The sequence below is a fragment of the Furipterus horrens genome, unplaced genomic scaffold (genome assembly GCF_987537825.1).
Source record: "Furipterus horrens unplaced genomic scaffold, mFurHor1.1.pri manual_scaffold_13, whole genome shotgun sequence".
Taxonomy (NCBI): Eukaryota; Metazoa; Chordata; class Mammalia; order Chiroptera; family Furipteridae; genus Furipterus; species Furipterus horrens.
Window position 1 is genome coordinate 55,928,037 of NW_028327183.1, and position 26,163 is coordinate 55,954,199.

At 46.8% G+C, this 26,163-nt stretch overlaps 2 protein-coding genes across 2 annotated transcripts; one reads left to right on the forward strand and one right to left on the reverse strand.

Moving 5' to 3' along the window:
- Positions 1–70: 70 nt before the first annotated feature.
- On the reverse strand, positions 71–12,576 carry NLRP7 (NLR family pyrin domain containing 7). The gene is made up of 7 exons (XM_090259247.1): positions 11,051–12,576; positions 10,032–10,202; positions 6,296–6,466; positions 4,056–4,226; positions 3,590–3,760; positions 1,992–2,159; positions 71–383 (listed from the first exon to the last, which is right to left on the reverse strand). The coding sequence occupies exons 1-7, from the start codon at positions 12,574–12,576 to the stop codon at positions 71–73; spliced, it is 2,691 nt and encodes an 896-aa protein (XP_090115373.1).
- A 7,921-nt stretch (positions 12,577–20,497) lies between these two features.
- Positions 20,498–25,718, forward strand: LOC149995478 (platelet glycoprotein VI-like). The gene is made up of 9 exons (XM_090259249.1): positions 20,498–20,501; positions 21,123–21,218; positions 21,895–21,930; positions 22,084–22,347; positions 22,560–22,859; positions 23,125–23,169; positions 24,424–24,549; positions 25,170–25,222; positions 25,311–25,718. Exons 1-9 carry the CDS (start codon positions 20,498–20,500, stop codon positions 25,437–25,439), a joined length of 1,053 nt encoding a protein of 350 aa, XP_090115375.1. The 3' UTR covers positions 25,440–25,718.
- The last annotated feature ends 445 nt before the right edge of the window (positions 25,719–26,163 follow it).

Here is a 26,163-nt window from a genome sequence, read left to right on the forward strand (position 1 = left end):
AGTAACCTTTGACTGTTTGGCCCTTATCAGGGAGACATCAGAGAGACATGTAACTTTTCAGAGAATTATCTCAGGGTGTCCAGAAAAGGAAGTCACGAGAGGAGGATCTGGTCGCCCTGGCATTCTGAGAATCGACTGTCAGCTTGGGGTTGCTCTCTCTCAGCTCCTGCAGCAGCTTCCGGATTTCCTCACTGGACCCATCTGTCTTCAGCCTGAGGGTTTTTAAGGGACCTTGACTTTGTTTCAAAGCCTCCAGGAGCACCGTGATTCCACTCTGCTCCAATGTGTTCTGGCCCAAGTCCAGAGTCTCCAGCTTCTGGTTGCTGGCGAGAACAGGGGCAAGATCCTGACACTGGAAAGACGAGATGGAACAGCCATGGAGCCTGTGGAGAAAGAGAACAGGTGTCGGTCACTGGCCGAGCAAGTCATTATTCAGGACATAGCGGTTGCCAGCGACATTGACCTGCCAGGGACCTAGTAGGGAAGATATGGGGGGAAATTGTGGGTTTCTTAACCCTGGCTGGTTTGGCTCAGTGGATTGAGCGTCGGCCTGCGAGCTAAGTGTCGCTGGTTCGATCTTCCAGTCAGGGCACATCAGAGAAGGAAAACTCTGACTCCAAAAAACCTCCGCTGCCTTGCAGCATACCTCTTCAGGGGAAAGGCTAAGGGAGTAAACCCCGACAGAAAATCCGGAGCCGGAGTCCCTAAGGCGGTTTGACGTTGTAGTCAACACCGGCAACTCCTGCGGCGCACCTGAAGCCAAGCTGTATTGACTCCGTCTTTCCCTTGGACCCTTCAGCTGCGAAGAGAGGGGGGGTCTGCTGCATGGGCAACAGCAGACCCTCCATATCACCCTGCCCAGGCTCTGTAGCTTCAGCTTCACTGGAGAGGACACTCCAGCATCATCGCAAGATGTCGATTCAACACGGGAGGAGACAGATACCGTGTCACTCCCGAGTCGGACTGCACAGCCATTCTCGGCGGTGCAGATAGACTCTTAAGAAGCTACACCATCGTCTCTCGAGACGGACGGCTGCCAACGACGACCCAAGGATATGTTTATTGCTTTTAGAGAAAGGAGAAGAAAGGGAGACACACACACACACACACACACACACACACACAGACATTGATGTGAGAGAGAAACATCAATCGGCTGCCTCCTGTAGGGGCCCCGACCAGGGATCAGACCCACAGTCTTTTGGTGTGCAGGATGATGTCCCAACCAACAGAGCCATCTGGCCAGAACAAAAATTGTCTTCATCACGGAGCTTATTTTGGTAACGTTGGACATTAGGACATGTTGATTTGAAGACAACATGGGTCAGTTCTTTGGCTGAGGCAGCCAGAGAGGAGATTAGGTGGGTTGATGGTGGTCAGCGAATTCCTCGTTGGGAAGATGATATAAGAAAAACTAAAGGACAGTGGTGAGTGAACCATTATGGACACAGGGGCAGAAAGGCAGTGTGGCTGGGACACCACGCTGTGGCTCATGACTCTGAAGAGTTCCCCAGTAGAGACAAGATGGGAAACAAGCACTTTGTGTTCTGGTGTTCTTCCCACTCTCTGCAAGGCTGAGGAAATACATACATGGCCCAGGCTCTCTTCCCGGTAGGGTTCTAGCTGCATAGTAGGTTGCATCTGTGAGATGTCTTCGATGGAGACTTAAAGAGAAATGTGAGGCAGAGGCCATCATCCTGCTGACGAAGATGCTGCATTTCCTGAGGGTAGGACCAGCTGTGGTCTCTGCGCACCAAAATTTGGGCAGGTCCACTGTGTTCTAATTGCTAAGCCCAGCAGAAGCAGTTTATTCCTGAAGTCCACCAGACCTCCTGAATGACTTTGTAGCCACCCAGTTACCTGTACACAATTTCTGCAGGGATTTGCTCCTAACGATGGACCAGGAAAGATACTATTATGGTCTATATCCCAAAATATTTCAGAAAGACTACATATTTCCAAAACACCTTTAAAAGGAGCACAGTACCTACCCTAGGCATTTCAGGTTACAATTTGGCTTCTTCAGAGCCTCACAGAGAAACCACAATCCTGTATCGATGGGATTGAGACTCAGGTCCAAGTGCATCAAGCTGGAGTCTCCCTGGAGAAGCTTTGAGATGTGTTTGCAGCCACGTCTGGTTATGCTGCACTGATACAACCTAGCGAGACAGTCATAAGGAGAGAAGTCTGTTACCCACCTGTGAGATACACCCTAAGAAGCAGCTGCTACTTCCAATACCATGTAGCTTCTACCTCAAGCCATCTACTTCCAACAGGCTTGCACGTAACATGCACATGAAATGATGGGTATGCTATCTCCACCTGCCTAGGTGGGAGGGGGTGGGGGGACGGGCCTTTGACCACCACCTTTTATTATGAATACACACACACACACACACACCTCCTAAAATACAGGTGTTCCTAGAATAGCAGCATAGAGTCAGGTCAAGAGCCTAACTCTTTCACATAGGGCTATCTACCTTGCAACATCATGTATGGAATTTTATTTCCTTCCAATGAATGCTTGTTTAGGAGGGATATGATTGTTCTTTTCATTTTTTTCTAACTGCAACTATAAGCTGAATACTTATTTTTCCTTTTCAGACTTAAACTATGGGCATATGTCTGGATTAAGGTATATCTTTTATTTTTTACTTCTTTAAGTTTATTTTTCAGTTACAGTTAACATGCAATATTGTGTTCATTTCAGGTGTAGAATATAGTGCTTAGATATTTATATAACTTACAAAGTGATTCCTCCAATAAGCTTGGCACCATAGTTATTATAATATTATTGACTATATTCCTTTTGCTTTACTTGGGTCCCTGTGATATATCCTAGATTGACACATCAGATGTTTCTAGGACCAGCTAGAAGCCATAGAGATCATTGGGATGCAGCAGTTTTCTAGGAGAGCAAACGCCCCTGAAAAGTCAAAACCAGATAGAATTTCTGAGCAGAAAGAGCCTCCAACTCTACACAATCTCTTGAATGTCACCCTGCCTGTGATGCTAATGGGCACAGGGAGTCCATGCTGAGCTTGTTCCCAGGTCACAAGGTCAGCCAACTACAGCCCATGGGCCAAATCCATCCCACCACCCGTTTTTTGAAAATAATGACTTATTGTAACATGGCCACACTCATTCCCCTCCATAGTCGTGTGACAGTAGCAGAGTTGAACAAATGGAACAGAGACCACATGGCCCACAAAGCCTAAAATACTTACCCTCTGGCTCTTTTCAGCAACAAAAAGATTTTCAGCTCATACCCTAGAACTCAATTCATTCCCAACTCCAGGAAAGAGGATGTCATGCAAACGCAAAGAACATACACAAGACGTCACACCTGAGAACCAACCTGACCAAGTTCCCAAGTGATGAAGAGGCCAGAAAGTAAACTCTGCCCTGAAAGGCAGACAAATGTTAACACCTCTGTTTCTACCCAATTTTTTCCATATTTGTCACAGGCTCTTGCCAGTTTCATTCAAGTAGAATTAAGGGGTCTCGTATCTGTTCTGTGTCCTGAACACACACACACACACACACACACACACACACACACACAGAAAGAGAGCCTATGAGGACTTACACCAGGGTCTGCAGCTGACAGTCAGGGTAACTCAAGCCCTCGCACAGAAGTTGCACCCCGTCATCCCCAAGGTCGTTCTTGGCCAAGCACAGGTGTGTCAGCCTCTGGTTGACAATCAAAGCAGAAGAGAGGTCCTTGCAACAGGCTCCTGTGAGGTGACAGTCTTCCAACCTGCAAAAGCACCACATCCATGGTAAGATGGTGATAGGATGTCCGAAGGCCAACCTTCTTGACTGATAGCTCTTCTCGTTAACCCCCCACCCTCTCTATCTTGCACCATGAAGGATCAGCAATGAGAGAAAGGGAAGAAAAATGGATGATTCACTTGCCTGGGACCAAAAATGGACACCATGTGTTGTCTACATCAGAAGAAGGCCCCACACAGGTTTCCCTGAATGTCCGGTGTTACCACTGCTCTCTGTGACCCAGAACTAAAACAGAAATGGTCCACGGAAGAGAGACTTACGACAACCTCTGCAGGAGACATTTTGGGTGTCTCAGTGTGGCACACAGCAACTTGACACCCTCATCCCGGAGCTCACTGGTGGTCAGGTCCAGGAATTGCAGAGACTGGTTGATTTTGAGGGCCAAACAGAAATCATCCCACTGCTGAAGGATGTCAGAGCAAGACCCCAACCTGTGAGGCACATGGGAGCAAGTCATTCTCCGGGGAAGACAGAGAGACCCCAAAGACTGTGCCCTTGATATTCATCACATTCTACTCCAATATGTGTTCAACCCTAGCCTGAGTCATTGGAGACAGTTGATCTCCTTTGCTTCTTCAAGTATCCCCATGGTCATTCAATCAACATCCAGCCTCGTCTCAAGTCTGTAAAATGATTCCGTGTGAAGTTTCAACAGCATTATTTTTTATTTTTTTAATCTCACCTGAGGATAAGTTGTTGTTTTTTTTTTATTGATTTTAGAGATAGAGGAAGGGATAGAGACAGAGAGAAACATTGACATGAGAGAGAAACATCACTTGGTTGCCTCCCATACATGCTGTGACCAGGGATCAAACCCACAACCTATGTATGTGCCCTGACCAGGGATTGAACCCACAACCTTTTGGTATATGGGATGACACTCCAGCCAACTGAGTCACCTAGCTAGGGCACCTGCTCTTTTTTACATCTCATTTTTTAATACAGTCACTTCCCCTGACTGAGTTTGTCCTAATCACTTAGGTCTAAATACATGATACTATAAGGGGAAATTTGATGCCTGATACTCAAAAAATTTAATGTCATTAGGGAATATGAAAATTGAAACAAGGAGGTATGGCCCTGGCTGGGTGGCTCGGTTGGTTGGGAGTATCATCATCCTGTGCACCAAAAAGTTGTGGGTTCACATATACCTGGGTTGCAGGTTCAATCTCCACTCTGGGTGTGTACAAGAGGCAACTGATCAATGTTTCTCTCTCACATCAGTGTTTACGTAGCCTTGGGTGAGGATTTTTTTTTTTTAATGGAAGTACAATTTGACCTTTAGGCAGCCAGGTCCAAAAGTTCTTGCACTTAAGTGTTGCAAGGATAAGGAGAATTGGGAACTCCTGCTGATAAGACATGATGGGATACCAATATTTTGGAGGCCATTGAGACCATCCACTAGTCCATTCTGTTAGACTCTGAAACCTTGCTACTCTTACAGTCAAGAGATAAGAACTTGAGACTCCAGGACAAGCTTATTGTCTGATCATGGTTCTGCTTCTTACTGCGCCCAAAATCTTTGCAAGTTATTTAAACTTTGTAATATTTTCCCCATTTTTACTTTGGGGAGAGACAATACCTCCATGTCAAGCAAACAAAGAAAATAACCCACTCACATCCTGTGTTCAGTCAGATGCATGCCACAGGCAAAATCGGAGTGCTTAAATTAGTAGCTTTCTTCTCTCGGAGCTTAACATAAAATGAGGACCTTATAAGTTTATGTACGTAATTGGAGTACAAGGTGGAACTTAAAATGTCTCAAATCATGTGAACATAAATTGGAGATTCCATATCAGCCATTTGTCATTTTGAAGCCTCAATGTATCTTTTAGAAACATCATTTATCAGCTGATGTTCCAATTAAGTGAAAACAGCACCATCATACAATAAATTATCAATAATGGTAAGAGCTACCATTTGTGTCTGGCCCCTATGCAAAGCAGTTCATATCTCACATTTCACTGAATTCTCAAAATACCATTTTATGAGTAAAGATCATATAGGTCTTCAATATCAAGGATTTGAGCCCATTTCAAAATTCAAATACCCATGCCACCAGCCAGTATCTCTGGTTGCTACTCAAGTGAGTTGAGGGGCAGCGGGAGGGGGTGGGGGGTGATGATAATCACAGCATTCGTTATGATCATTCACTGAGGAAGGGGGAGTGTCTCAAACCAGTGAGCCACCAGGAACCAGGACTCTCGATGCTTTACAGGGTCACTGAGTGGCCAGGTTAGGTCAATGGCTGCTCTAAATCACAGCACAAAGGCAACGTGCCACCTGAAATGCTACATCCCTAACCTAGAGGATGGCACAAGATTCTGGGTGTTTCTTTGCATTTAGGACTCATTATTCAGTGCAGTAGACCAGATAACTGGAGGGAGCATGGAGGCTGAAACCACGCCCAGGTTCTATTGAAGAATACTCTCTCCCGTGTGGCATGACATGACGTCCAATCAGAGGGGTGCCCAGCGCATAGCGGTGACATGAGATCTACCTGAGATACTGCAGGTTGCACGCCTTGTGCTTCAGGGCCTCACACAACAGCAGCAGTAACATCGTATCACCGTAGACACCGCCTTCCAGGATCAGGTGGGTCAGGGTCTTCTTACCAATGAAAGCCAGACAGAAGTCCCGATACACGTCGGCGGGGGAGACGTTCTTAATCCTAGGAAACATGGAAGAAGGGAGGGATTCCATCTCGGTGCCGAAGGGGGTTGGGGCTCTGAACACCTAATGAGATGTCACAAGTCTAAAGATAGAAAAGGGGGAAATGGCCCGATACACTGACTTGAAGGACAAGTCAATGGAATGATGGATGGAAATGAGAAAACTGAGGGCTGTGAATGGAAGAAGTACGTGGCATTGTGGGGGAGATGGAATCAGATGAGGAGGAGGTTAGCACACCCTTCTCTTTGCTCATGCTCTTCCCCGGATGAAATATCCCCCTCCTTATGTTTTTGTATTATACCATTTCCTTCACTGTTCAGCTCACAAACTTCTTCAATCCCTCAGTGCCTACTGCCTATTTCTAATAACAATAAATCTCTTCTGTCCATACCCCACTGCAGTCTCTGTATTTCTACAAAGTGTTGATGATGTAGGCCACAGTAAGTTCTGGTTTCTAAGTTAGCAAATAAGTTGCAGGCTCCTTGATGGTTTGGGTCAAGAGGGTTGTTTTTTTATTTTTTTTTTTAATTTTCTTGTCATCTAGGATGACATTGGAATTTTAAATGGGATTAAGATAAGTTCTAAACAATATAGAACATGGGTTTTCTCTAATCAAACTCTGGGCTTCAAGAATGGCAAAAACTACATACTTATCAATAATTACTTTGCATGTCAATGGGTTAAGTGCTCCAATCAAAAGATTGGAGTAGCTGAATAGGTAAGAAAACAAGACCCAAATGTCCATTGATAGATGATTGGATAAAGACTATGTAGTACACATATAACGAAATATTACTCAGCCATAAAAACATAATGAAATCTCACCATTTGCGATGGCATGGACGGACCTAGAGGGTATTAGGCTAAGTGAAATAAGTCAGAGAAAGACAAGTACCCTATGATTTCAATTATATGTAGAATCTAAAAGACAAAATAAATGAATGAACACAACAAAAACGAGAAATAACTCAACATTTCAAATATTGTGCACTTGAATCTTATATAATCTTATTAATTAATGTCACCGCAATAAATTTAATTTTTTAAAAATTACATGTTGATGAATAAAATATAGTAATATTTTCCTAGCACTTGGGCTGTGCCACCTGTCACATAAGCGTCCATCAACCTCGTTATACGATAATGGAGATGCTGGCTTGGGAATTGTCCTGGGTCCATAGTAAGAGATCGCTGGGGAAGAGGACTGTTCTCAGGGCCTCTTTTTAAAACACGCTGAATCCACCCTAATCTGAGATACAATCAGCACCCACATTACCACCTCTTCTACTACACTCTCATTTCCACTGTATCTTTAGAGCTTTTAAACCTGTTTTTATGTAGTACCCTCAAACCACACCATCTTTCCTCCTGTTGTAAACTACTTTTCTTCTGAAACCTGTAATGGGTCTTATCATTCTCGACCCTTCATTTTTTAGGGAGGAAATATTCCCTGGGGCTCATCTGAAAGAAGCTTCAAAATTAAATTTCCAGCACAGAGAGAGTCAGGATAAGGGAGACACCAACCTGCCCAGAACCCTTCCTTAAGTTGTCCTAAACTTTTTTAATAAATATTTTATTGCTGTTCTATTACAGTTGTCCCAATTTTCCCCCTTTGTTCTCCTCTGCCCCCCCCACTGCCCACTCTGCTCCCACAGTCAATCCCTACCCTGTTGTCCATGACACAAATTAGAAGCATCTCCTTTTTTAAAAAATTTATTGATTTTTTAGACAGACAGACAGACATTGATTTGTTGCTCCAATTACTCATGTATTCATTGGCTGATTCTTGTATGTGCCCTGACTGGAAATCAAATCCACAACCTGGGCGTATTGGGATGATGCTCTAACCAACTGAGCTACCCAGCCAGGACCAGAGTGTCTTCTAAGCCTTGTTTTCTGTAACGCCTGACAAGCCAGAGCGATTTAAGCTTTTGAAGGCCACACAGAATAAGTTGGCACCTGTGTCAGTACCAGTCTATGCCAGATTTTGTTGCTACCTGTCACCTGACATCAGCAGGTACAGTCCACTGCTGTGGGGCACAGCTATTGTTACATTTTCAATTACTTCATTAAGGCTTTTAAGTCTTATTGGTTTAAATGAAAGTTTCAGCAACTGAGAAAGGATATCCCTTGAACCTGTGTTGGTTGAAAAGGGTGTCCTCATAGTCACCTGCCCAGGTGGCCCACGTCATGATTCACATCTGCCACAGCCCACCTCATTCAGGGTCACTTCTCAATCCACACACTACTATAAGTTCATTGTTGCCTCACCAACGCATTCTCTTTTTCCTCACTTTCTTCTTTTTATTTTGTTTACTTTTTTTAATTTTTCAATTACAGATGACATTCAATAGTATGTTCGTTTCAAGGGTACCACACAGTGATTACACATTTATATAATTTATGAAGGGATTCCCCTCCATAAGTCTAGTGCCCACCTGGCACCACACAGAGTTATTACAATATTATTGACTTCATTCCCCATGATGGACTTTACATCCCCATGGCTATTCTGTAACAACCAATTTGTACTTCTCAATCCCTTCACTCTTTTCACCCAGCCCCCCAATACTCCTCCCATCCAGTGACCACCAGTCTCTCCTCTGTATCTGTGAGTCTGTTAGTTTTCAGCAACAAATCCTTATTCATGTATTGGAAACTTTTCTCTCTGGAAGATTTCCCAAAACCCACCCAGGTCTACTTCTGACATTCATGTGCCTGTAAGTCCTAGGGGCCAAGATTCAAACCTGCCTCACAGCAGATGTATGGAAGGATCCAAACTCTTGGCCACGGTTCATGAAAATGACTTAATGTTGCATCACCCAAATGTTGCAAACATCCAACTCGTGGCCAGATTTCATAAAAAATGACTCAACGTGAGATACAGGAGTCCCTCTCTATATCGTGGTTCACTTATCGTGGCCTCACTATATCGCGGGATTTTTTTAAGTATTATATTTTATTATTTATCGCGGACCTTTTGCTATATCATGGGATTTTGTGATACTGTATACGTATGTTGTTAAAGTTACGTAGGTTTAAGAGTGTAGAATAAATGTAAGGTTCCTACTTCACGGGGTGGGGGGAGTGTGTCTAGAATATAATACCTGTGATAAGTGAGGAAATATTGTATATGATTCTCTCGCTGGACACCTTTAAATATAGGAACCATTTTATTTCTCTGTATTCTGAGCACCTGGCTGCTCAGGGCCTGGTCAGGTAATAAAATATTGCTCTCCCATTCAAAACGCCTGGGGATAGCCCTGGCTGGGTGGCTCAGTTGGTTACAGCATCATCCTGTACACTGAAAGGTTGTAACATTGTGGGTTCCATCTCCTGTCAGGGTACATATGGGAAGCAACTGATTGATATTTCTCTCTCACATCAGTGTTATCAATGCTTCTCTCTCTCTCTCTCTCTCACCTTCTCTCTCGCTCTCACTCTCTCTCTGTCTCCCCCCTCCCCCCCTGACTTCTTCTGTCTCAAATCAACAAACATATCCTTTGAAGAGGATTAAAAAAAAACACCTGGAAACAGCCTTTGTAAAATCAGCTTCTACTTACACCACCTTCTGGAGATGACAGGTCACGCGGGTTATCTGCTCACAGAGAATCCTCACGGAGGACGGGCTCAGGAAGCTTTGACTCACCTCCAAACAACTCAGGCTCTTGTTTGAACTGAACACTGAGCAGAGTTTCGTCCAGAGACCAAGAGCATGGTAGTCATGTTGCCACCTGGGAGGAAGTGACCAAAAAAAAAAAAAAAAAAAGAGCACCTATTAAAACTACATGTGGGATTCCGCATATATGGGAGATCATATGGTCCTTTCTCTAACTGGCTTCTCTCACTGAGCATAACAATCTCCGGGTCCATTCATGCTGTTGCAAAAGGTAAGAGTTCCTCCTTTTTATAACGGTGTAGTATTCCATTGTGCAAATGTACCACAGTTTTTTTATCCACCCATCTACTGATGGGCACTGGGGCTGTTTCCAGATCTTGGCTATTGGTAATAGTGCTTCTATGAACATAGGGGTGCATATATTCTTTTTGATTATTGTTTCAGGTTCAGTCCCCAGTGGGGGCATGTACAAGAGGCAACCAATCAATGTTTCTCTCCCTCTCGCCTCTCTCTAAAAATCAACAAATATATCCTTGGGTGAGGACTTTTCTTTTCAATTGGAAGGAAGGAAACATATATGAAGTGTTGAGTGTGTCTAGGGACCCCCTAAACCCATTCCCCACATGAAAACTATAACACTAAAACAGGAGGCTGATTTTGGGTGGTGAGCACACAATGATGTATACAGATGTCATATTATAAAGGTGTACACCACAAGTTTATATAATGTTATTAGTCAATGTTATTCCAACATACTTGACAAAAAAGTTAAAGGTCTCAAAGCCCTAACTCCTGACCTGAGCGCTGCGGCATCTGTCTCGAACGGTGAGCAGCAGGAAGAAATCCCAGCAAGAAGGAAATACCGACCGTCAGCCACACGGGGCAGGAGACCGTCCCCTCCAATGGAGCGGGGAGGAGGCTAAAGGCGGAAAAAGCGGTGGAGCAAGAAGGGACAGTTCTCACCTCTCCACCCACGTGTGTGACTCGGAGTCGCCCTCCAGGAACAGCCCCTTTTCCACCTGCAGCGACACGTTCTGCAGGTTGTGACAGTGCCCGAGGCAGAAGGCCGCGTGCACCAGGTCCGTCCTGCTCTGCAAGTGCAGGGCCGCGTCCGCGACGTGGGCCACGGCCTCCCGGACCAGCGGCTCCTCCTGAGACTCGTACAGGCAGCACAGCAGCTCCCTCAGGTCCGCCGCGGGGGGGCCGGGCTCACGGGCCCCCGACAGGGACGCCAGCAGCTCCCGCCGGACGCCCCTGGACACGCGGCAGCCGAACGTCGCCTCCAGCTCCCGGGCCCGCTGCTCGTTGGCGAGGCCGAATAAGAAGCGGCGCACGGGCGCCAGGCCGGGGTTCCGCAGCCGCTCGTCCCCGGAGAGCAGCGCCCGCACGTCGCCCGCGCCCCGCCCGGCGCCCGGCCCCCCGCCGTCCAGCACGTAGAACGCGGCGGCCAGGAGCTGCTGGACGCTCAGGTGCACGAAGGCGCAGCAGCCCTGGCAGTCCGCGTCCTCCCGCAGGACGCCCGCGTCCAGGAAGGGGCGCAGGGCGGCCTCGGGGAGCCCGAGCCGCCCCACGTCCGGCCCCCGCAGCACGGACGTCCGCGCCCACACGGCCCGCGCCGCCAGCGCACACGCGGCGCGCAGCGCGGCCCCCAGGCGCCCGGGCGGCCCGGCGGGGCCCGGCGGGAAGCGGCCGCACAGGAAGCGCAGGAAGAGCGCGGTGGCCGTGCGGCACGTGGGGCCCGGGTCCTCCCCGAGGCTCGCGCACGCGATGGCGCACACGGCGGGCGCCGCGCCCAGGCGGAACAGCGCCGGGTTGCTCCGCAGCCCCTCGAAGGCCCGCAGGGCGCGCTCCTCGCGCTCGAAGCGCCGCAGGAAGAACGCGCGCCGGCCGCGCTCCGACAGCCCCTGCACCTCGATGAACACGGGCTCCTCCACCAGGGCGCGCAGCTCCCTCAGCGCGCCGGGCCGCGTGGTGACCAGCAGCGTGGCCTTGGGCAGCAGCTTCCTCTTCAGCAGGCTGCTCAGAAGCACGGGCACGGGCTTCCGCGCCTTCCAGTCGCCGCAGATGTCGTGGAGGAGCGCCCCCGCGGGGACCCGCAGCTCATCGAAACCGTCGACGACAAACAGGATGTCCTGCGCTCGGGCCTGAATCTCGGGGCCGGCTTCCTGCGCCTCTGGCCCGCTCCTGGATATCAGCTCTGCAAACGTGCACGGCCCCTGGTGGCCGAGCCCCTTGCAGCTCAGATAGAAGGCGGACGTGTGTGCCTTGGGGACACTGTCCTGTCTCCACTGGAGCATCCACTTCTTGGCCAGCGCGGTTTTCCCGACGCCCGCAGGGCCATTCAGCACCATGGTCAGTGGCTTTAGCTGCGTGAGTGTTTTGGGATTCCAGAACGATGTGAATTGTGGGCTTCCCTGGGTGATTTTATATTGAAACTCATCATCTCCACGCCAAAATGTATCCTTCCAGATAGGATAAAATTTCTCCATTGTGTTTCTCTCTCCTTTTCACCTGTAATGAGATGCAACAGGAGAAAGTTGGCGTGCCAGTGATTATGCTAAATTGGAAAGAGAAATACCAGGAAGAAACAAATATCTTGTATTGTATAAAACATCAAACGTATGACTATAAAACAGTATTTGCCCACCTGCTTTATTTTTATTATTGATTTCAGAGAGAAAGGGGGGAAAGGGGAGAGAGAGAGAAACATCGATTTGTTGTTCCACTTATTGATGCATCATTGGTTGCTTCTTGTATGTGTCCTGACCAGGGATCTAATCCACAACCTTGGCGTAATAAGAAGATGCTCTAACCAACTGAACTATCCAGCCAGGGCCCCACCTGACTTTTCTCACCTCCTAGATCCCTTCTGTCTTATCCAGCTTCAGATTATCTATTCTTTGCATTTCTGTGCACTTTGTAAAATACCCATAGATGCAGCTTGACCCACAGGGTTATTTGTTCTCTCTAGATCAGACTATTGTAGACAAAGAAAACTAAGTATTCTTTAATCTATTTAACTTTATTTGGGTACAGTACACATAAAAAATTTTCACTGTCTTGAAGGTTATTTTCATCACCCCTAACAGATACCCAATCCCCATTAAATACTCACTTTCCCCTTCCCCAGCCCCCGGAAACCACTAATCTACTATTATCTCCATAGATTTACCTATTTGGGAACATTCCACATAAAAAAAAATTATAAAATATGTGAGCTTTTGTGTCTGGTCCTCTTCCCTTCACATGATGTTTGAGCTTTATTGGGAGAGTCCATTCCTTGATTAAAGGAAGTTATGATTGCATAGGGACTGAAAGTACATGAACACCATTAGAAATTATTGAATCAAGTCCATATGCCAGGGGGACAGTTTTATATACATATGAGACATCTAAGAATAAATCTAAAATGACATGTCAGGTCTCTCCGCAGAGGTCTACAAGTTTCTAACTAGCATCAAAGAAACTGACAGCAAGCAGAGAAAGAACATCCATTGGTTGGAAGCCTCTATTATAATATCAGTTCTTTCCAAACTGCTCTATAGTTTCCATGGATTTCTCTTCAATATCCTAGCAGGTTTGGGTACTTGATGAGCTAAGTTTAAAGTTTACATGCCCTGGCCAGGAATTCAGTTGGCTGGACCCTTGTCCCAGGCACCAAAATGTTGTAGATTTGATCCCCAGTCAGGGCACATACCTAGGTTGCAGGTTTGATCCCTTGTCAGGCATAAAACTGGGGTAACAAAAACCGGACCATCACTTGACCAGTTTCAAGGTCCTTATGCTTATCTGCATGTAGCAAACTTTTCAACTCCCTCCCTTTGATCTTTTTGTTCTGCTTTCCCTCTCCCTCCTTATAAACACATCTGCCTGCACTAAGACATGGAGATGGGCTTTGGGAAGAGACCCCTGTCTTCTCAGGTGGCTGGCACTTGAATAAACCACTTTCCTTTTCACCAGCACCTGTCTCTCGGGGGCTGGCTTTCGAAGCAGCCGGCAGCTGAACCTGGGTTTGGTATAAATGACATACATGGGTATATACAAATGCATGTAATCACTAATCAGATTGCTAGTATTAATTATGATAGTTCATATGTAAAACCAGCTAGAAATTATATTTACATACGAGGTGAGCAGAAGCAGGTTTACAGTTGTGAGGACATGAAACAGAATTTATTCTTGTATTATTTATTAATTATTGTGTTATTTTCCATATGAACAACTGTAAACCTACTTTTTATTGAATTCCTTGGAGTGACATTATATATGTTTCATAAAATAAGTAAATATTAATTTAAAATAATAGTAAAGGCCATATAAACTTCTGGTCAAGGTGGAGGCACAGGTAGACATGTTTTGCCTCCTCCCACAACCATAGAAGGAATTATAACCAGACCTCAAAAACAGAAAACACCCAGAACCATCAGAAGATTGAGCTGAATGGAAGGCCGACAACCAAGGGTTTAAAGAAGCCACATTCATCCAGACGGGTGCCTTTTCTACACAGGCCATGCTACTGAGCGAACCCACTGTATGGGAGAACATATTTACCAATGAAACATCTGATAAAGGGATAAATTCCAAAATATATAAAGGACTTACACACTCAATACCGAGAAGATAAACAATCCAGTTAAAAAATGGGCAAAGGACCTGAATAGACACTTCTCCAAACAAGACATACAGATGTCCAATAAAAATATAAAAAATCTCAACATCACTAATTATCAGAGCAATGCAAATTAAAACCACAATGACCTATCACCTCACACCTGTCAGAGCAGCTATCGTCAACAAATCAACAAACAACAAGCGCTGGCGAGGATGCGGAGAAAAGGGAACCCTTGTGCACAGTTGGTGGGAATGCAGACTGGTGCAGCCGCTGTGGAAAACAGTATGGGATTTCCTCAAAAAATTAGAAATGGATCTTTTTTTGACCCAGTGGTCCCATTGCTGGGAATATATACTAAGAAACATGAGACACTAATCGGGAAGAATATACGCAACCCTATGTTCATAGTAGCATTATTTACAATAGCCAAGATCTAGAAACAGCCCAAGTGCTCATCAGTAGATGAGCGAATAAAAAAGCTGTGGTACATTTACACAATGGAATACTACTCAGCCATAAAAAAGGAGGAACTCTTACCTTTTGCAACAGCATGGTTGGACCTCAAGAATATAATGTTAAGTGAAATAAGCCAGTCAGAGAAAGACAAACACCATATGATCTCACTTATATGTGGAATCTAATGAACACAATAAACTGAGGAACAGAATAGAGGGAGCGGCACAGATACATGGGACAGACAGACAGCTGTCAGAGGGGAGGGGGAGGGGCTGGATGAAAGGAAAAAGGGTCAGCCAAAGAACATACATGTTTGACCCACAGACATAGTCAACAGGGCGGTGGCGGCTGAGGAGGGGGGTGCTGGGTGGAGATGGGCAAAGGTGGGGAAATGGGGCAATCTGTAATAGTAAAAATAATAAAGAAAAAGCAATAAAAATAAAGTAAAATAAAAAATATTATGCTTAAAAAGTATACGTCTAGGTTTCAGGGGTGCAACTCTGTAACACAGCATCTGTGTATTCTGTTGTATGTTCACCACCCCAAGTCTTCTGTCACCATTTCCCCCACCCCATTTCCCCCTTCTGCCTGCCCTCACACCTACCCCTTTCCCTCTGATAATCACCATGCTGTTTTGTGTCTGAGTTTGGGGAAGAGGGGTTTTTTTTTTGTTTAATTCCATCACCATTTTTACCCAGCCCCGCAATTCCTCCCCCCCCCCGCCAGAGAAACAGCATCATCTGCAAACTTGTGCGAAATGCAGATGCTAAGGTTTGACCCAGACCTACCACGTCAGAAACTCTGAGGACAGGCCCAGGAGGCTGTGTTTCAACACATGCTCTAGGTGACAATGACAAGGGCTGGTTTCAGGGCCACAGGCAGAGGGAAGTAAAAGGCCCAGGGAAGTAAAAGCCATGGTTATCACGTTTAACTCAAGAAGCTGAGCTCTGTGGACTGAGGTTGTCAGGGGAGGATTGGAGGATGGGGTGAAAAAGGTGAAGGAATTAAGAACAACAAATTTGTGGTTACAAAATAGTCACTGGGATGTAACGTGCAGCAGAGGGCATACAGTCCTTAAAATTGTGGTGACTATGTATGGCGCCAGGTGGGGACTGGAAATCCCAGGGGGCGCACTTTGTGAAGCACATGGTTGTCTAACCACTATTCTGTACACCTGAAATGAATACAAAATAATATTGAATGTGAACTGTAATTGAAAGATAAAATTTAAAAATAAAAGAACCTGTGTTCTCAATCACTGATACGTGGTCTCGACCAATTAAATAAAAACAAATTAAAATCTACATTCTCAGACAACAGTAAGGATGAGTCACAAGATGAAATAGAACTGCTTAGTAAAAACAGAGGTGAGCTTTAATCAGAAAAATAGGCCATGCAAAATCTTTCAAAACACAATGGATAATAAGAGCTCTTGGCGGTTATGAAATATGTACTGTACACATGCTCATGCTAAAATGCAAAGTCAAAAGAGAACAAAAAACATCAAGTTGCACACCCAGTGTGCTGAGAGGGCCCATCCTCCACCTCCTCAAATGGAAAAGTAATAAAAACATACAAACCCCAGATCCCAAAAACTGTGCTTGAGTGTCAGTCAGCACCACAGATGATTTCATCCTGATACTGTCCGTTTTCAATGCTGTCTTCGACCAGCGTGCAGTTGGTTTTGAGAGGAGACACTTACAAGGGAGACTGTGTCACTCAGCTCACAGAGCGCTGTCAGAGGGGAAGACTGCGCATCTGTCACGTTTTTCAGTTAAGATGGAAGGTGGAGGGGCTCGGGGGTTAGGAGGCTGGGAGCTAGATGAGAGGACCAGGAAACTACTTCTAGAAAGCCAACTGGGAGAGTCAGAACCCAGGTTTTGTCTGAAAGAGCTCACGCGGGGAAGAGAGGGGTGAGTTTCTCACTTGACAAGCAGAACAACATGAGAGGGAAATAAAATCTGATGGAATTTTTTAAAGAACTTATTTATTTTTAGAGAGAAGGGAAGGGAGGGAGAACGAGAGGGAGAGAAATAATGTGTGGTTGCCTCTCGCGCACCCCCAACTGGGGACCTGACCCACAACCCAGGCATGTGCCCTGACTGGGAATAGAACCGGCGACCCTTTGGTTTGCAGGCCGGCGCAAAATCCACTGAGTCACACCAGCCAGGGTGGAATTTTTGGTACAACAATGAGGAGGGAGAGGGCTTGCCACTGCAGACGGAATACACAGAAAAGGACCATATGAAACAGGCAGTCAAATCCACCATAAACCGCCATCTGGGTTTTCCCACAGCTTTTCCTACAGATTGATTGATAATTCGGTCGCCCTCACGGGACTCAAAAAAGACCAGCCAGGGTGAAAGTTAACCCCAATGGAGATCTGCTCACTTTCTAGCAAGGGAGCCCAGACCAGCAAAAGCACACTAGATATGAGAAGCACATGGTGCAGAGTAGTAAGCTCTGGAGACCACCCAGAGGGGGGCGGTACTTAACTCCCTGGGAGAGAAATGTTTTCTCATCCTTGTAAAAGAGGGCCCAGCCTGAGGACCTCAGACGTCCTTCTAAAAGCCACACAGCAAGCACGAAAACTCGTGATGCTGGCGGTGGTAGAGACTAAACCAGCAGTTGCTGTTTACTGAGAAGACGAGGCAGAGAAAGAGGTACGAGAGCTGCTACTCACCTCCTGGAGGCCAGGGCTTCCCTGCAGCCTGAGGGGATCCCAGCAAATGAGCTCTCCAATAAGAGGAGTTCTTCTGCCGGCCCATGCTCTGTGATTGGCCTGTGGGACCCCGGTGGAAGAGGATCTCCCCGCCCCAGGTGGAATAACCCCACTAGGATCACCAACGGGTGCTTCTTGACCTTGCAAATGAGACTCACATTGAAAGGGCCTGGGCCCTATCTGTGGTGATCCTAATTGGATGGACGTGAGAGGAGCCGGAGCCTTCAGAAGCTCCGCTGGTGATTCTCATGTTCAATCCTGCTCCTAGACCACCGACGGGAGGCATTTCAACCTTGGCACTGCCGGCCTTTGGAGGTGGGAGATTCCTGGGTGTCGGGAGCCATCCTGCATATGGTAGGATGCTTATCAGCATGCCTGGCCTCCACCCACCAGATATGTCAGAAACATCTCCAGTTGTGACAACCCCAAATGTCTCCAAACATTGTCCAGTGTCCCCTGGGGACAAAGTGGCCCCTGGCTGAGAACCATTGACGAGGTATCAGATATATTGAAATGCATGCACATGCTACATGAAATAAAACGGATAGATCAGAACAGCCAAGCTTATTTGTTCTACAGCCGGTGGTATTAATTTAATTGACATTGAAATGTGATGTAAATTTATCCTGGCTGATGTGGCTCAGTGGATTAGGTGCGAGCCTGTGAACCAGAGAGTCATAGGTTCGATTCCCAGTCAGGGCACATGCCTGGGTTGCGGGCCAGGTCCCCATTTGGGGGTACATGAGACTTTGATGTTTCTCACCCTCTCTTTCATCCTCCCTTTCCTTCCCTCTAAAAATAAATAAATAAATAAAATATTTTCAAAAATAAAAATAAATAAATATAACAAATTTAGATGCAACATTTCAATGTGTATAAATTTGACTTATTGTGTATTAATTCATATGTGTATTCATTTTGACTTCTTTTGCCAAATTGAAAGCCAATTTTTTTTCCAGGAAAAATATAACTTGAAAACTTGCCCTGGCTGGGTGGCTCAGTTGGTGGGAGCACCGTTGCATACACTGAAAGGTTGTGGGTTTGATTCCTGTCCAGGGTGCATGCCTAGGGTGTAGGTTTGATCCCCACTTGGGGCACATGGAGGAGGCAACCAGTCGATGTTTCTGTCTCACGTCGATTTTGTTTCTTTAGTTTCTCTACAAGTATTTAGATTTATTTTTCTTAGTCAGTTTCTTTTACAACTTTATTGAGATATAATTAACATCTAGAAATGGCACATTTTTAAGGTGGACAATGTGGTGTTTGGGAATATTATGTTTTCTATAACTATCAATTAGCCTAAGCAAAGGGGAATTGAGGTAAAATCAGCACACTGTTTATAAAAGGTGCCTACCACTTTGCTGTTTTTATACTCAACATAAAACACACAACCCCAAGATGGTCTCTCTCTTTGCACTGTAAACAAAGTCATGTTTCTCATCCTCTTTTCAAAATTCACCCTTATAGTTCAGAAATACTGAAATACCAATCCATTATGTGAATCAATCAGTAACTTCATCAATAAGCAGCAAGCATATGTTAAAATTAAAATAGGGGTACTTTCATACACAGCCAGGAGAGGTGATACTTCTGCAAATCAACCAAATGCCCCACAATAAGGAAGAAACAGGTGAGGTCAGCCAGCACCGTGCAACATTTTAACAGGATGATTTAACAACCTGTGCAATGAGAAGAAAGCACACATGATCAATTTTTTTTAGATTTAAGTTATTTATTTTAAGAGAGAGGGGAAGAGAGGGAGAAAGAGAGGGAAAGAAACATCAATGTGTGAGAGATACGTCAATCAGTTCCCTCTCACACACCCCAACTGGGGACCTGGCCTACAACCCAGGCACGTGCCCTGACTGGGGATCAAACCGGCTACCTTTCACTTCACAGGTTGGCACTCCATCCACTGAGCCACACCCACCAGGGCAAGAGTGATGGATTTAATCGGGTTTCTATGGACCTAAGTGAGTTTGGGTGGAGCAGACAGAGTCTGAATCAGTGATTAAATATAAAAAGGAGAAGCTACGGGGTGAGAACAAGCACTGGATGAACTGGTAAGAAGCCACAGTCAAAAATACGTTAACAGAATGCCCAGTACCGTTAAAAGCCAGGCCACAGGTCTCTGCAGAGGGGCAGGTAAATGAGACTGTCACGTGGAGAGGGGGAAATAAAAACCACCCTCCAAATCACCTGCTTTGAAATACGCTCTCCAGCCCTAGCTGGTGAGGCTCAGTTGGCTAGAGTGTTGACCTACAAAGCTAAAGGTCAGTGGTTTGGTGCCTGAGTTCCATCCCTGATGGGGGCTATTTCTCTTCCTCTCTTTCTTCCTCCCTTCCCCTCTCTAAAAATAAATAAAACGTTTCTCAAAAACAATTTTGTTTTAAGAAATAGTCTCTCCAAATCCTGCCATTTGTGACATCATAGTTGAACGCAGAGGGCAGTATACTAAGTAAAATAAGTCCAAGGAAGATAAGTACAATATGATATCACTCATAAGTGAACTCTAAACTCGCTGGACTCGCAGAAACAAAGAGTAGAACAGTGGTTACCGGAGGCTGGGGGTGGGAACATGGGGAGGTGTTGGCAAAGGGTACAAACTTCCAGTTCGAAGATGAGTAAGTCCCGGGGTCTGATGTACAGCGTAGTGACTGTGGTTAACAATATCCTACAATGTACTTGAAAGTTGCTGAGAGAGCAGATACCAAAAGAAATGATAATTTTGCGAGGTGACGGCAGTGTTAACTAACGTTACAGTGGCAATGCTATTGCAATGTATAGACGGATCAGATCAACCTATTGTATTCCTCAAATCTACACAATGTAAGTGTCAATTATATCTCAGTCAATAAAAATAAAGGAGGAATGAGGGGCTGATACATGCTACAATGCGGAAGAAGACATTATGCCGAGATGCAAAGGACCACCTGTTATGTAATCCCATTTCTACGACATTTCCAAGAAAGTCAAACCTGTACAGACACAAGGTCGGTTGCCTGGGGCTGGCGGTAGAAATGGAATAAACTGGCCCTGGCTGGTGTGGTTCACGCGATCGAGCGCTGGCCTACAAAAATAAGGACCCAGTTGGACTGACGGTAGCTTGAAGGTCAGATGACTAACATCTTCCTGACTGAGCTGCGTCTGTAAGCCTCACTCAGAAGAGGTTGTGAAATCTCTGCATTGCAAGGGTGAGACCCAAGGCCACCGTGTCACTTCCTGTCACATTGCGTTCCTTTTAGAAAAGTCTGTGCCTCGCCAAAGCGGCATCGCTGGGGCAGGGGGCCAGCCAGGACTCAGGATCATGGCCCTGGTTCTGCCCGCTCTGCTCTGTCTTGGTGAGTCTGGACGGAAGGGTTGGGGTGCAAACACAAGGCTGCAGGGGACAGGTCAGTGGCTCTATAAGACGGAGCTGTTCTCCAACATAAGTGAATAAACAGAAGAGAAAGGAACTCATAAGACAGAGAACAGACTAACAGTTGCCAGAGGGGCGGGGGGCTGGGGAGCTGGGTGAAGAAGGGGAAGGGATTGAGAAGCACAGGTTGGCAGTTACAAAATGGTCACAGAATATAAAGTCCAGCACAGGGAAGAGTCAATATACTGTAATAACTGTATGGTGTCAGGCGGGTGCTGGAAATACAAGGGGGAGCACTTTATAAAGTGAATGATTGTCTGACCTCTATGCTGTACACATGAAACTAATACAAAATTATATGAAGGGTGAACTCTATCCCTGGCTGCTGCGGCTCAGTGGACTGAGTCCCAGCCTGAGAACCAAAGGGTCACTGGTTTAATTCCCAGTCAGGGCACACGCCTAGGTTGCAGACCAGGTCCTCGGTTGCGGACACGAGAGGCAACCATGCACTGATGTTTTGCTCCCTCTCTTTCTCCCCTCCCTTCCTCTCCCCCTAAAAATAAATAAAATATTTTTTTAATGTGAACTGTAAATGAGAAAAATTTTAAAAAAATAATAATAATAAGGCTGGGCTGTTCTCACCCGCTGTTTTCTTCCAGGGCTGTATCCGGATCAGAGCGTGCAAGCTCAGAGAGGTGAGTGTTCTTAATGTTCCAAGGACTGAGTAGGTTTCGGCCAGACATCAGCTCTCTTGGTCGCTGGGAAGAACGGTCTTAGCATTTAACTTGTGGCTGTCAAAGCGGAGGAAGAAACAGATACACCAGTACATTTCTTTCCTGGTCTTCTAGGGGCTCTCCTCCCACCTACTATCTCAGCTACGCCTGGATACCTGGTTCCAGCTAAGAAACCCGTGACCATCCATTGCCAAGGGCATCCAGAAGCTGAAGCATACAGGATATTTAAAAAGGAAAGTTGTGAACGTCTGGTGGCTGAGAATTCCACTTTAAATATCCCAGAGATGACGACAGACTGGACAGGACTCTACCACTGCTCCTACAGGAGTGGAGAACACTGGTCACAGCGCAGTGACCCCCTGAAGCTGCTCATGACAGGTGAGTGAGACCCAGGCAGCAGGGCCGGGACGGACCCCGTTCGTGGAGGGGAGGACCAGGCTCCGGGAAGGAGTCAGGATGATGCAGAGAAACAGCTTTTCTCAGGGAGGGCACAGAGCGGCGGAGCCCAGAGGCAGACCCGTCCTGAGAAACAGAAGGGACGATGCATGTACATGGCCTCCCCTTCAGCACCAAACTCCCCTCTTTCTCAGGAGCTTATGGGAAACCCTCACTCAGCAGCATGAATAACACTGTGGTGGCTTCGGGAGATGAGGTGATGTTGCAGTGTTTCTCAAAACTCAGCTTTGATACATTTATTCTCATCCAAGAAGACAGAGTTCACACCACCCAGAACCGAAGCTCCACGTGCCAGGACAGGGGACGCCAGGCCATCTTCCACATGGGCCGTGTCACCTGCACACAGGCAGGGACCTATAGGTGCTATGGGGTCTTCCATGAAAACCCCTATTTTTGGTCTGACCCCAGTGACCCATTAGAGCTCGTGGTCAAAGGTGAGGAAGCTCACTCATCCTCATGTTCCCTCCTGAAGTTGATGATGAGTGCAGATTGGGAGAAAGATGGCAGCTGGGTGGGGAGGTGACACGGCACCCTCTTCTTAGACATGAGGCTGTGCATTCAACCTGGCCCCTCAACCACCCTACCGCATTTCTATCCTGCACCTGGGGGCCAGTGAGGGCATGCAGGTCATTGCGAGTCTGCGCAGAGAGAGCCTGAGCAGAGACAAGGAAACCACCCCCGTTTTGTCCCCATTTGCAGACGTTCCTGATGGTTCCACACCCACAGAGCCCGGACATCCACATGGTGAGTCACTGATTTGTGTAGAAAAATTGAAGGTATGAGTTTTCGTATCTCTCCTCTAAGACTTGGAGTAGTATTTGCTAGAGACAGAGTCATCTTTTTAAGAGGACCTCTGGTCCTGGCTGGGTTTGCTCAGTTGGTTAGAGCATCACCCTGATTATGCCAAGGTTGCAGGTTTGATCCCCAGTCAGGGCACATACAAGAATCCACCAATGAATGCGTCAGTCAGTGGAACAGCAAGTCTATGTTTCTCTCCCCTTCATTTCTCCCCTCTCTTCTTTTCTCTTCTCTTCTCTCTCCCTCTCTTCCTCTCTCTCTCTCTCTCTCTCTCTCTCTCTCTCTCTCTCTCTCTCAACCAATGAACACATCCTCAGGTAAGGACTGAAAAAAAGAAGGACTGTTAAGCCAAGACCTTCTGTGGCTGTGGTACCATCACTGCATCCCTACGTGTTGAGAAGAATTTAGTGTAGACTCGCCTGCGGTCCAACGGCACATCTCTGTTGGTACCTATGACGTGCGTGCCTGGCAGGACCATTCCCAGAGACATAGACACATGCCTTTTCCAAGGTGGATGGGGCGAGGGGAGGTGTTGTGTCTTGGACTTGTGCTTGTGAGGGAGCTGTGCATTATCTTCCACGTGTTCCAAGTTCACTTTATAAGTCTTGAGCCACAAGGGTGCAGGACTGTAGAGTAGACGCAGGTACAGGATTGATGAGCATAAAGATTGCAAAGAATGTAGGGGAGGGAATCCCAATGCCTGCCTAGAATGAGAAGGAAGTCCTAAGGGGAATCACACATGCAAGCAGAAAAGAATTTATTGGGGTAAAAAATACATAAGGGTTGGGTAGAACTGGGGTATCTCCCAAGGGCTAAGTCCAGCTGACTGCCCATTCAGTTAGAAATTATTTTAGGGTGGGGGAGGTAGGAGAGGGTAGAGGGGGGGTAAATGGGGATGGAAGGAGTCTTGACTTGGGGTGAACACACAGTACAGTATACAAATGATGTATTATAGAATTATACCCCTGAAACCTCTATACTTTTATTAACCAATGTCACCCCAATAAATTCAATGAAAAAGAAAAATAAATAAACAAATGAGGGATCATTCCATTGGGATCTAGCATGCTTGCATGAAGGTTTACAGGGGTGACCAGTTCGGGGTGGGGGTGGGGTCCAGAGGAGCACACAGAAGCGGTGCCTTCTGTGAAGGTCCCTCAGATGGGACAGTGGCCCCAACACCGCTGTTCTCCTCTGCAGTCCTGCACCGCACCCAAGCCCAGGGCCACCGGGCGATTCTGATTGGCCTCCCAGTGGCCCTCCTGCTCCTGCTCCTGCTCCTGCTTCTTGTCTTCCTCCTCTGCCGCCATCGCAAAGCCAGAAACAGTAGGTCCTACAGAGAGGAGGGAGGGAGACTAGAGCAAAGACCCCTATGGTGTAAATCTAACAGGGGAAATGGGGGGGTGCATTTTCTGGGGGCAATTTGCTGGGAAAGGGGGGTGAGAGAACCAGCGTGGGCTGGTTTGCGGGCTCCAGCTGCGATTGCAACAACTTTCCGAGCCTGGCTGCTCTCTGTAAAATTACAAGCCAGGGACGTCCACAGCGGCCTGTCTGAGAACATGACCCTCTCCGTCAGTCCGTTCCCGCTGCTGTAACGGAAATAGACCGGGAGGCTCAGCCACTGTTCGGTGCTCACCGTTCCAGGGGCTGGGGGGTCCGCGGTGCAGATGCTGGCGATTTGGGTCCTGGAGGGCATGGTTCTCTTGCAAGGGCCATGTTCTTGCTGGGTCCTCACAAGGTGGCAGGGACAAGGAGCTGGAGCTCTGGCCTGCTTCTACCAGGCCACTGACCCCATTATGAGAATTCTGCCTGTATGACCTCAGTTCTAATCCCAACACCTCCCAGCGGCACCACCTCCGAATACCATCACATTCCGGCTTAGGGTTCAGTGTATGTATTGGGGGGGATCAAATAGGCTCCTGCTAACAATTTCCTCTTCCCTCCAGAAACTGCCAAGACAGAGAGACAGCTGCAGGCAGCTGAGTCAATGATTAGACAGGTAAGAGTTTCCTCCTCTGCTCTGCCCCCCACAATTCCTTGGTCCCCAACATCACACCACTGTGTCATATTCTCCCTTCCTTCCTCAGGCCTCTGAAGCTATAGACTCACAGGATGTCACCTATTTGCAAGTGGCCTTCAATGTCCCCACCCAGGAGACAGATCAGACACCCAGACAGACCCAGACCAGCGATTATGCAACCGTTGTCCTGAGATAAGCCCTGCTGTGGCCAGTGAGCCTTAGAACTGCCCATTGGAAGGCCCCCCTCTGGAGTCCCTGCTCCTAAATCAGCAGCCATCGACCCAGCGAAGGGGACCCATGTTACCGCCTGAGTCCAGAGATCTGAACATCATCACCCAGTCAGTTTCAGAATCACTACAACAGTTGCCTGGCAACTAACTCCTGGGACCCTCCAAAGTTACTGAGCTAATGGCAGAGTAATTTTGGTACATTTTCATTGATTAAACAAGTATATGTAAATCCTCTTGGGTGCCGGGTCTTAACGTTACAGCCTACATGGACATAGAAAAGATCCTAAAATCATTGTCTTTTCAAAACTGGGAGGTCTAACCAGAGGGGAGGGGGGCAGGGGAAAAGGGGAAGGGGCTAGTCAAGGAACCAGTATAAATGACCCAGGGACACAGACAGCAGGGTGGGCATTGGCGGTGGGAGTGGGGGATGGGATGCATGGGGGAAGGCAAAGGGGGAAACACTTGGGACAACTGTAACAGAACAACAATAAAAAAAAAGAATTAGAAAAATAAATTGTTTTAATTCAAAAAATAAATTATATGCTCTCTTGAGGGTTGTTACAGCTTATTTCAAAGGGGTGTTAACCTCTTGCACAGAGCTTGCTTACTCAAGAAGCCATAGCCCTGGGGATGGGGTGACTACCCACCTTGACCTGCTGAGTTAAGAATTTATGATCAGGTCACCCAGTG

What these genes read in the sequence shown, in the direction of transcription:
- NLRP7 (XM_090259247.1), bottom strand. Translation starts at nt 12,576, where the DNA reads ATGGAGAAATTTTATCCTATCTGGAAGGATACATTTTGGCGTGGAGAT. An exon ending in TGTCAGCTGCAGACCCTGGT is followed by an intron (nt 2,160 to 3,589) that starts GTAAGTCCTCAT and finishes CTGTCTCGCTAG; the next exon opens with GTTGTATCAGTGCAGCATAA. An exon ending in TGTAACCTGAAATGCCTAGG is followed by an intron (nt 384 to 1,991) that starts GTAGGTACTGTG and finishes CTTTCTCCACAG; the next exon opens with GCTCCATGGCTGTTCCATCT.
- LOC149995478 (XM_090259249.1), top strand. An exon ending in GCCCGCTCTGCTCTGTCTTG is followed by an intron (nt 21,219 to 21,894) that starts GTGAGTCTGGAC and finishes GTTTTCTTCCAG; the next exon opens with GGCTGTATCCGGATCAGAGC. An exon ending in CCATCGCAAAGCCAGAAACA is followed by an intron (nt 24,550 to 25,169) that starts GTAGGTCCTACA and finishes TCTTCCCTCCAG; the next exon opens with AAACTGCCAAGACAGAGAGA.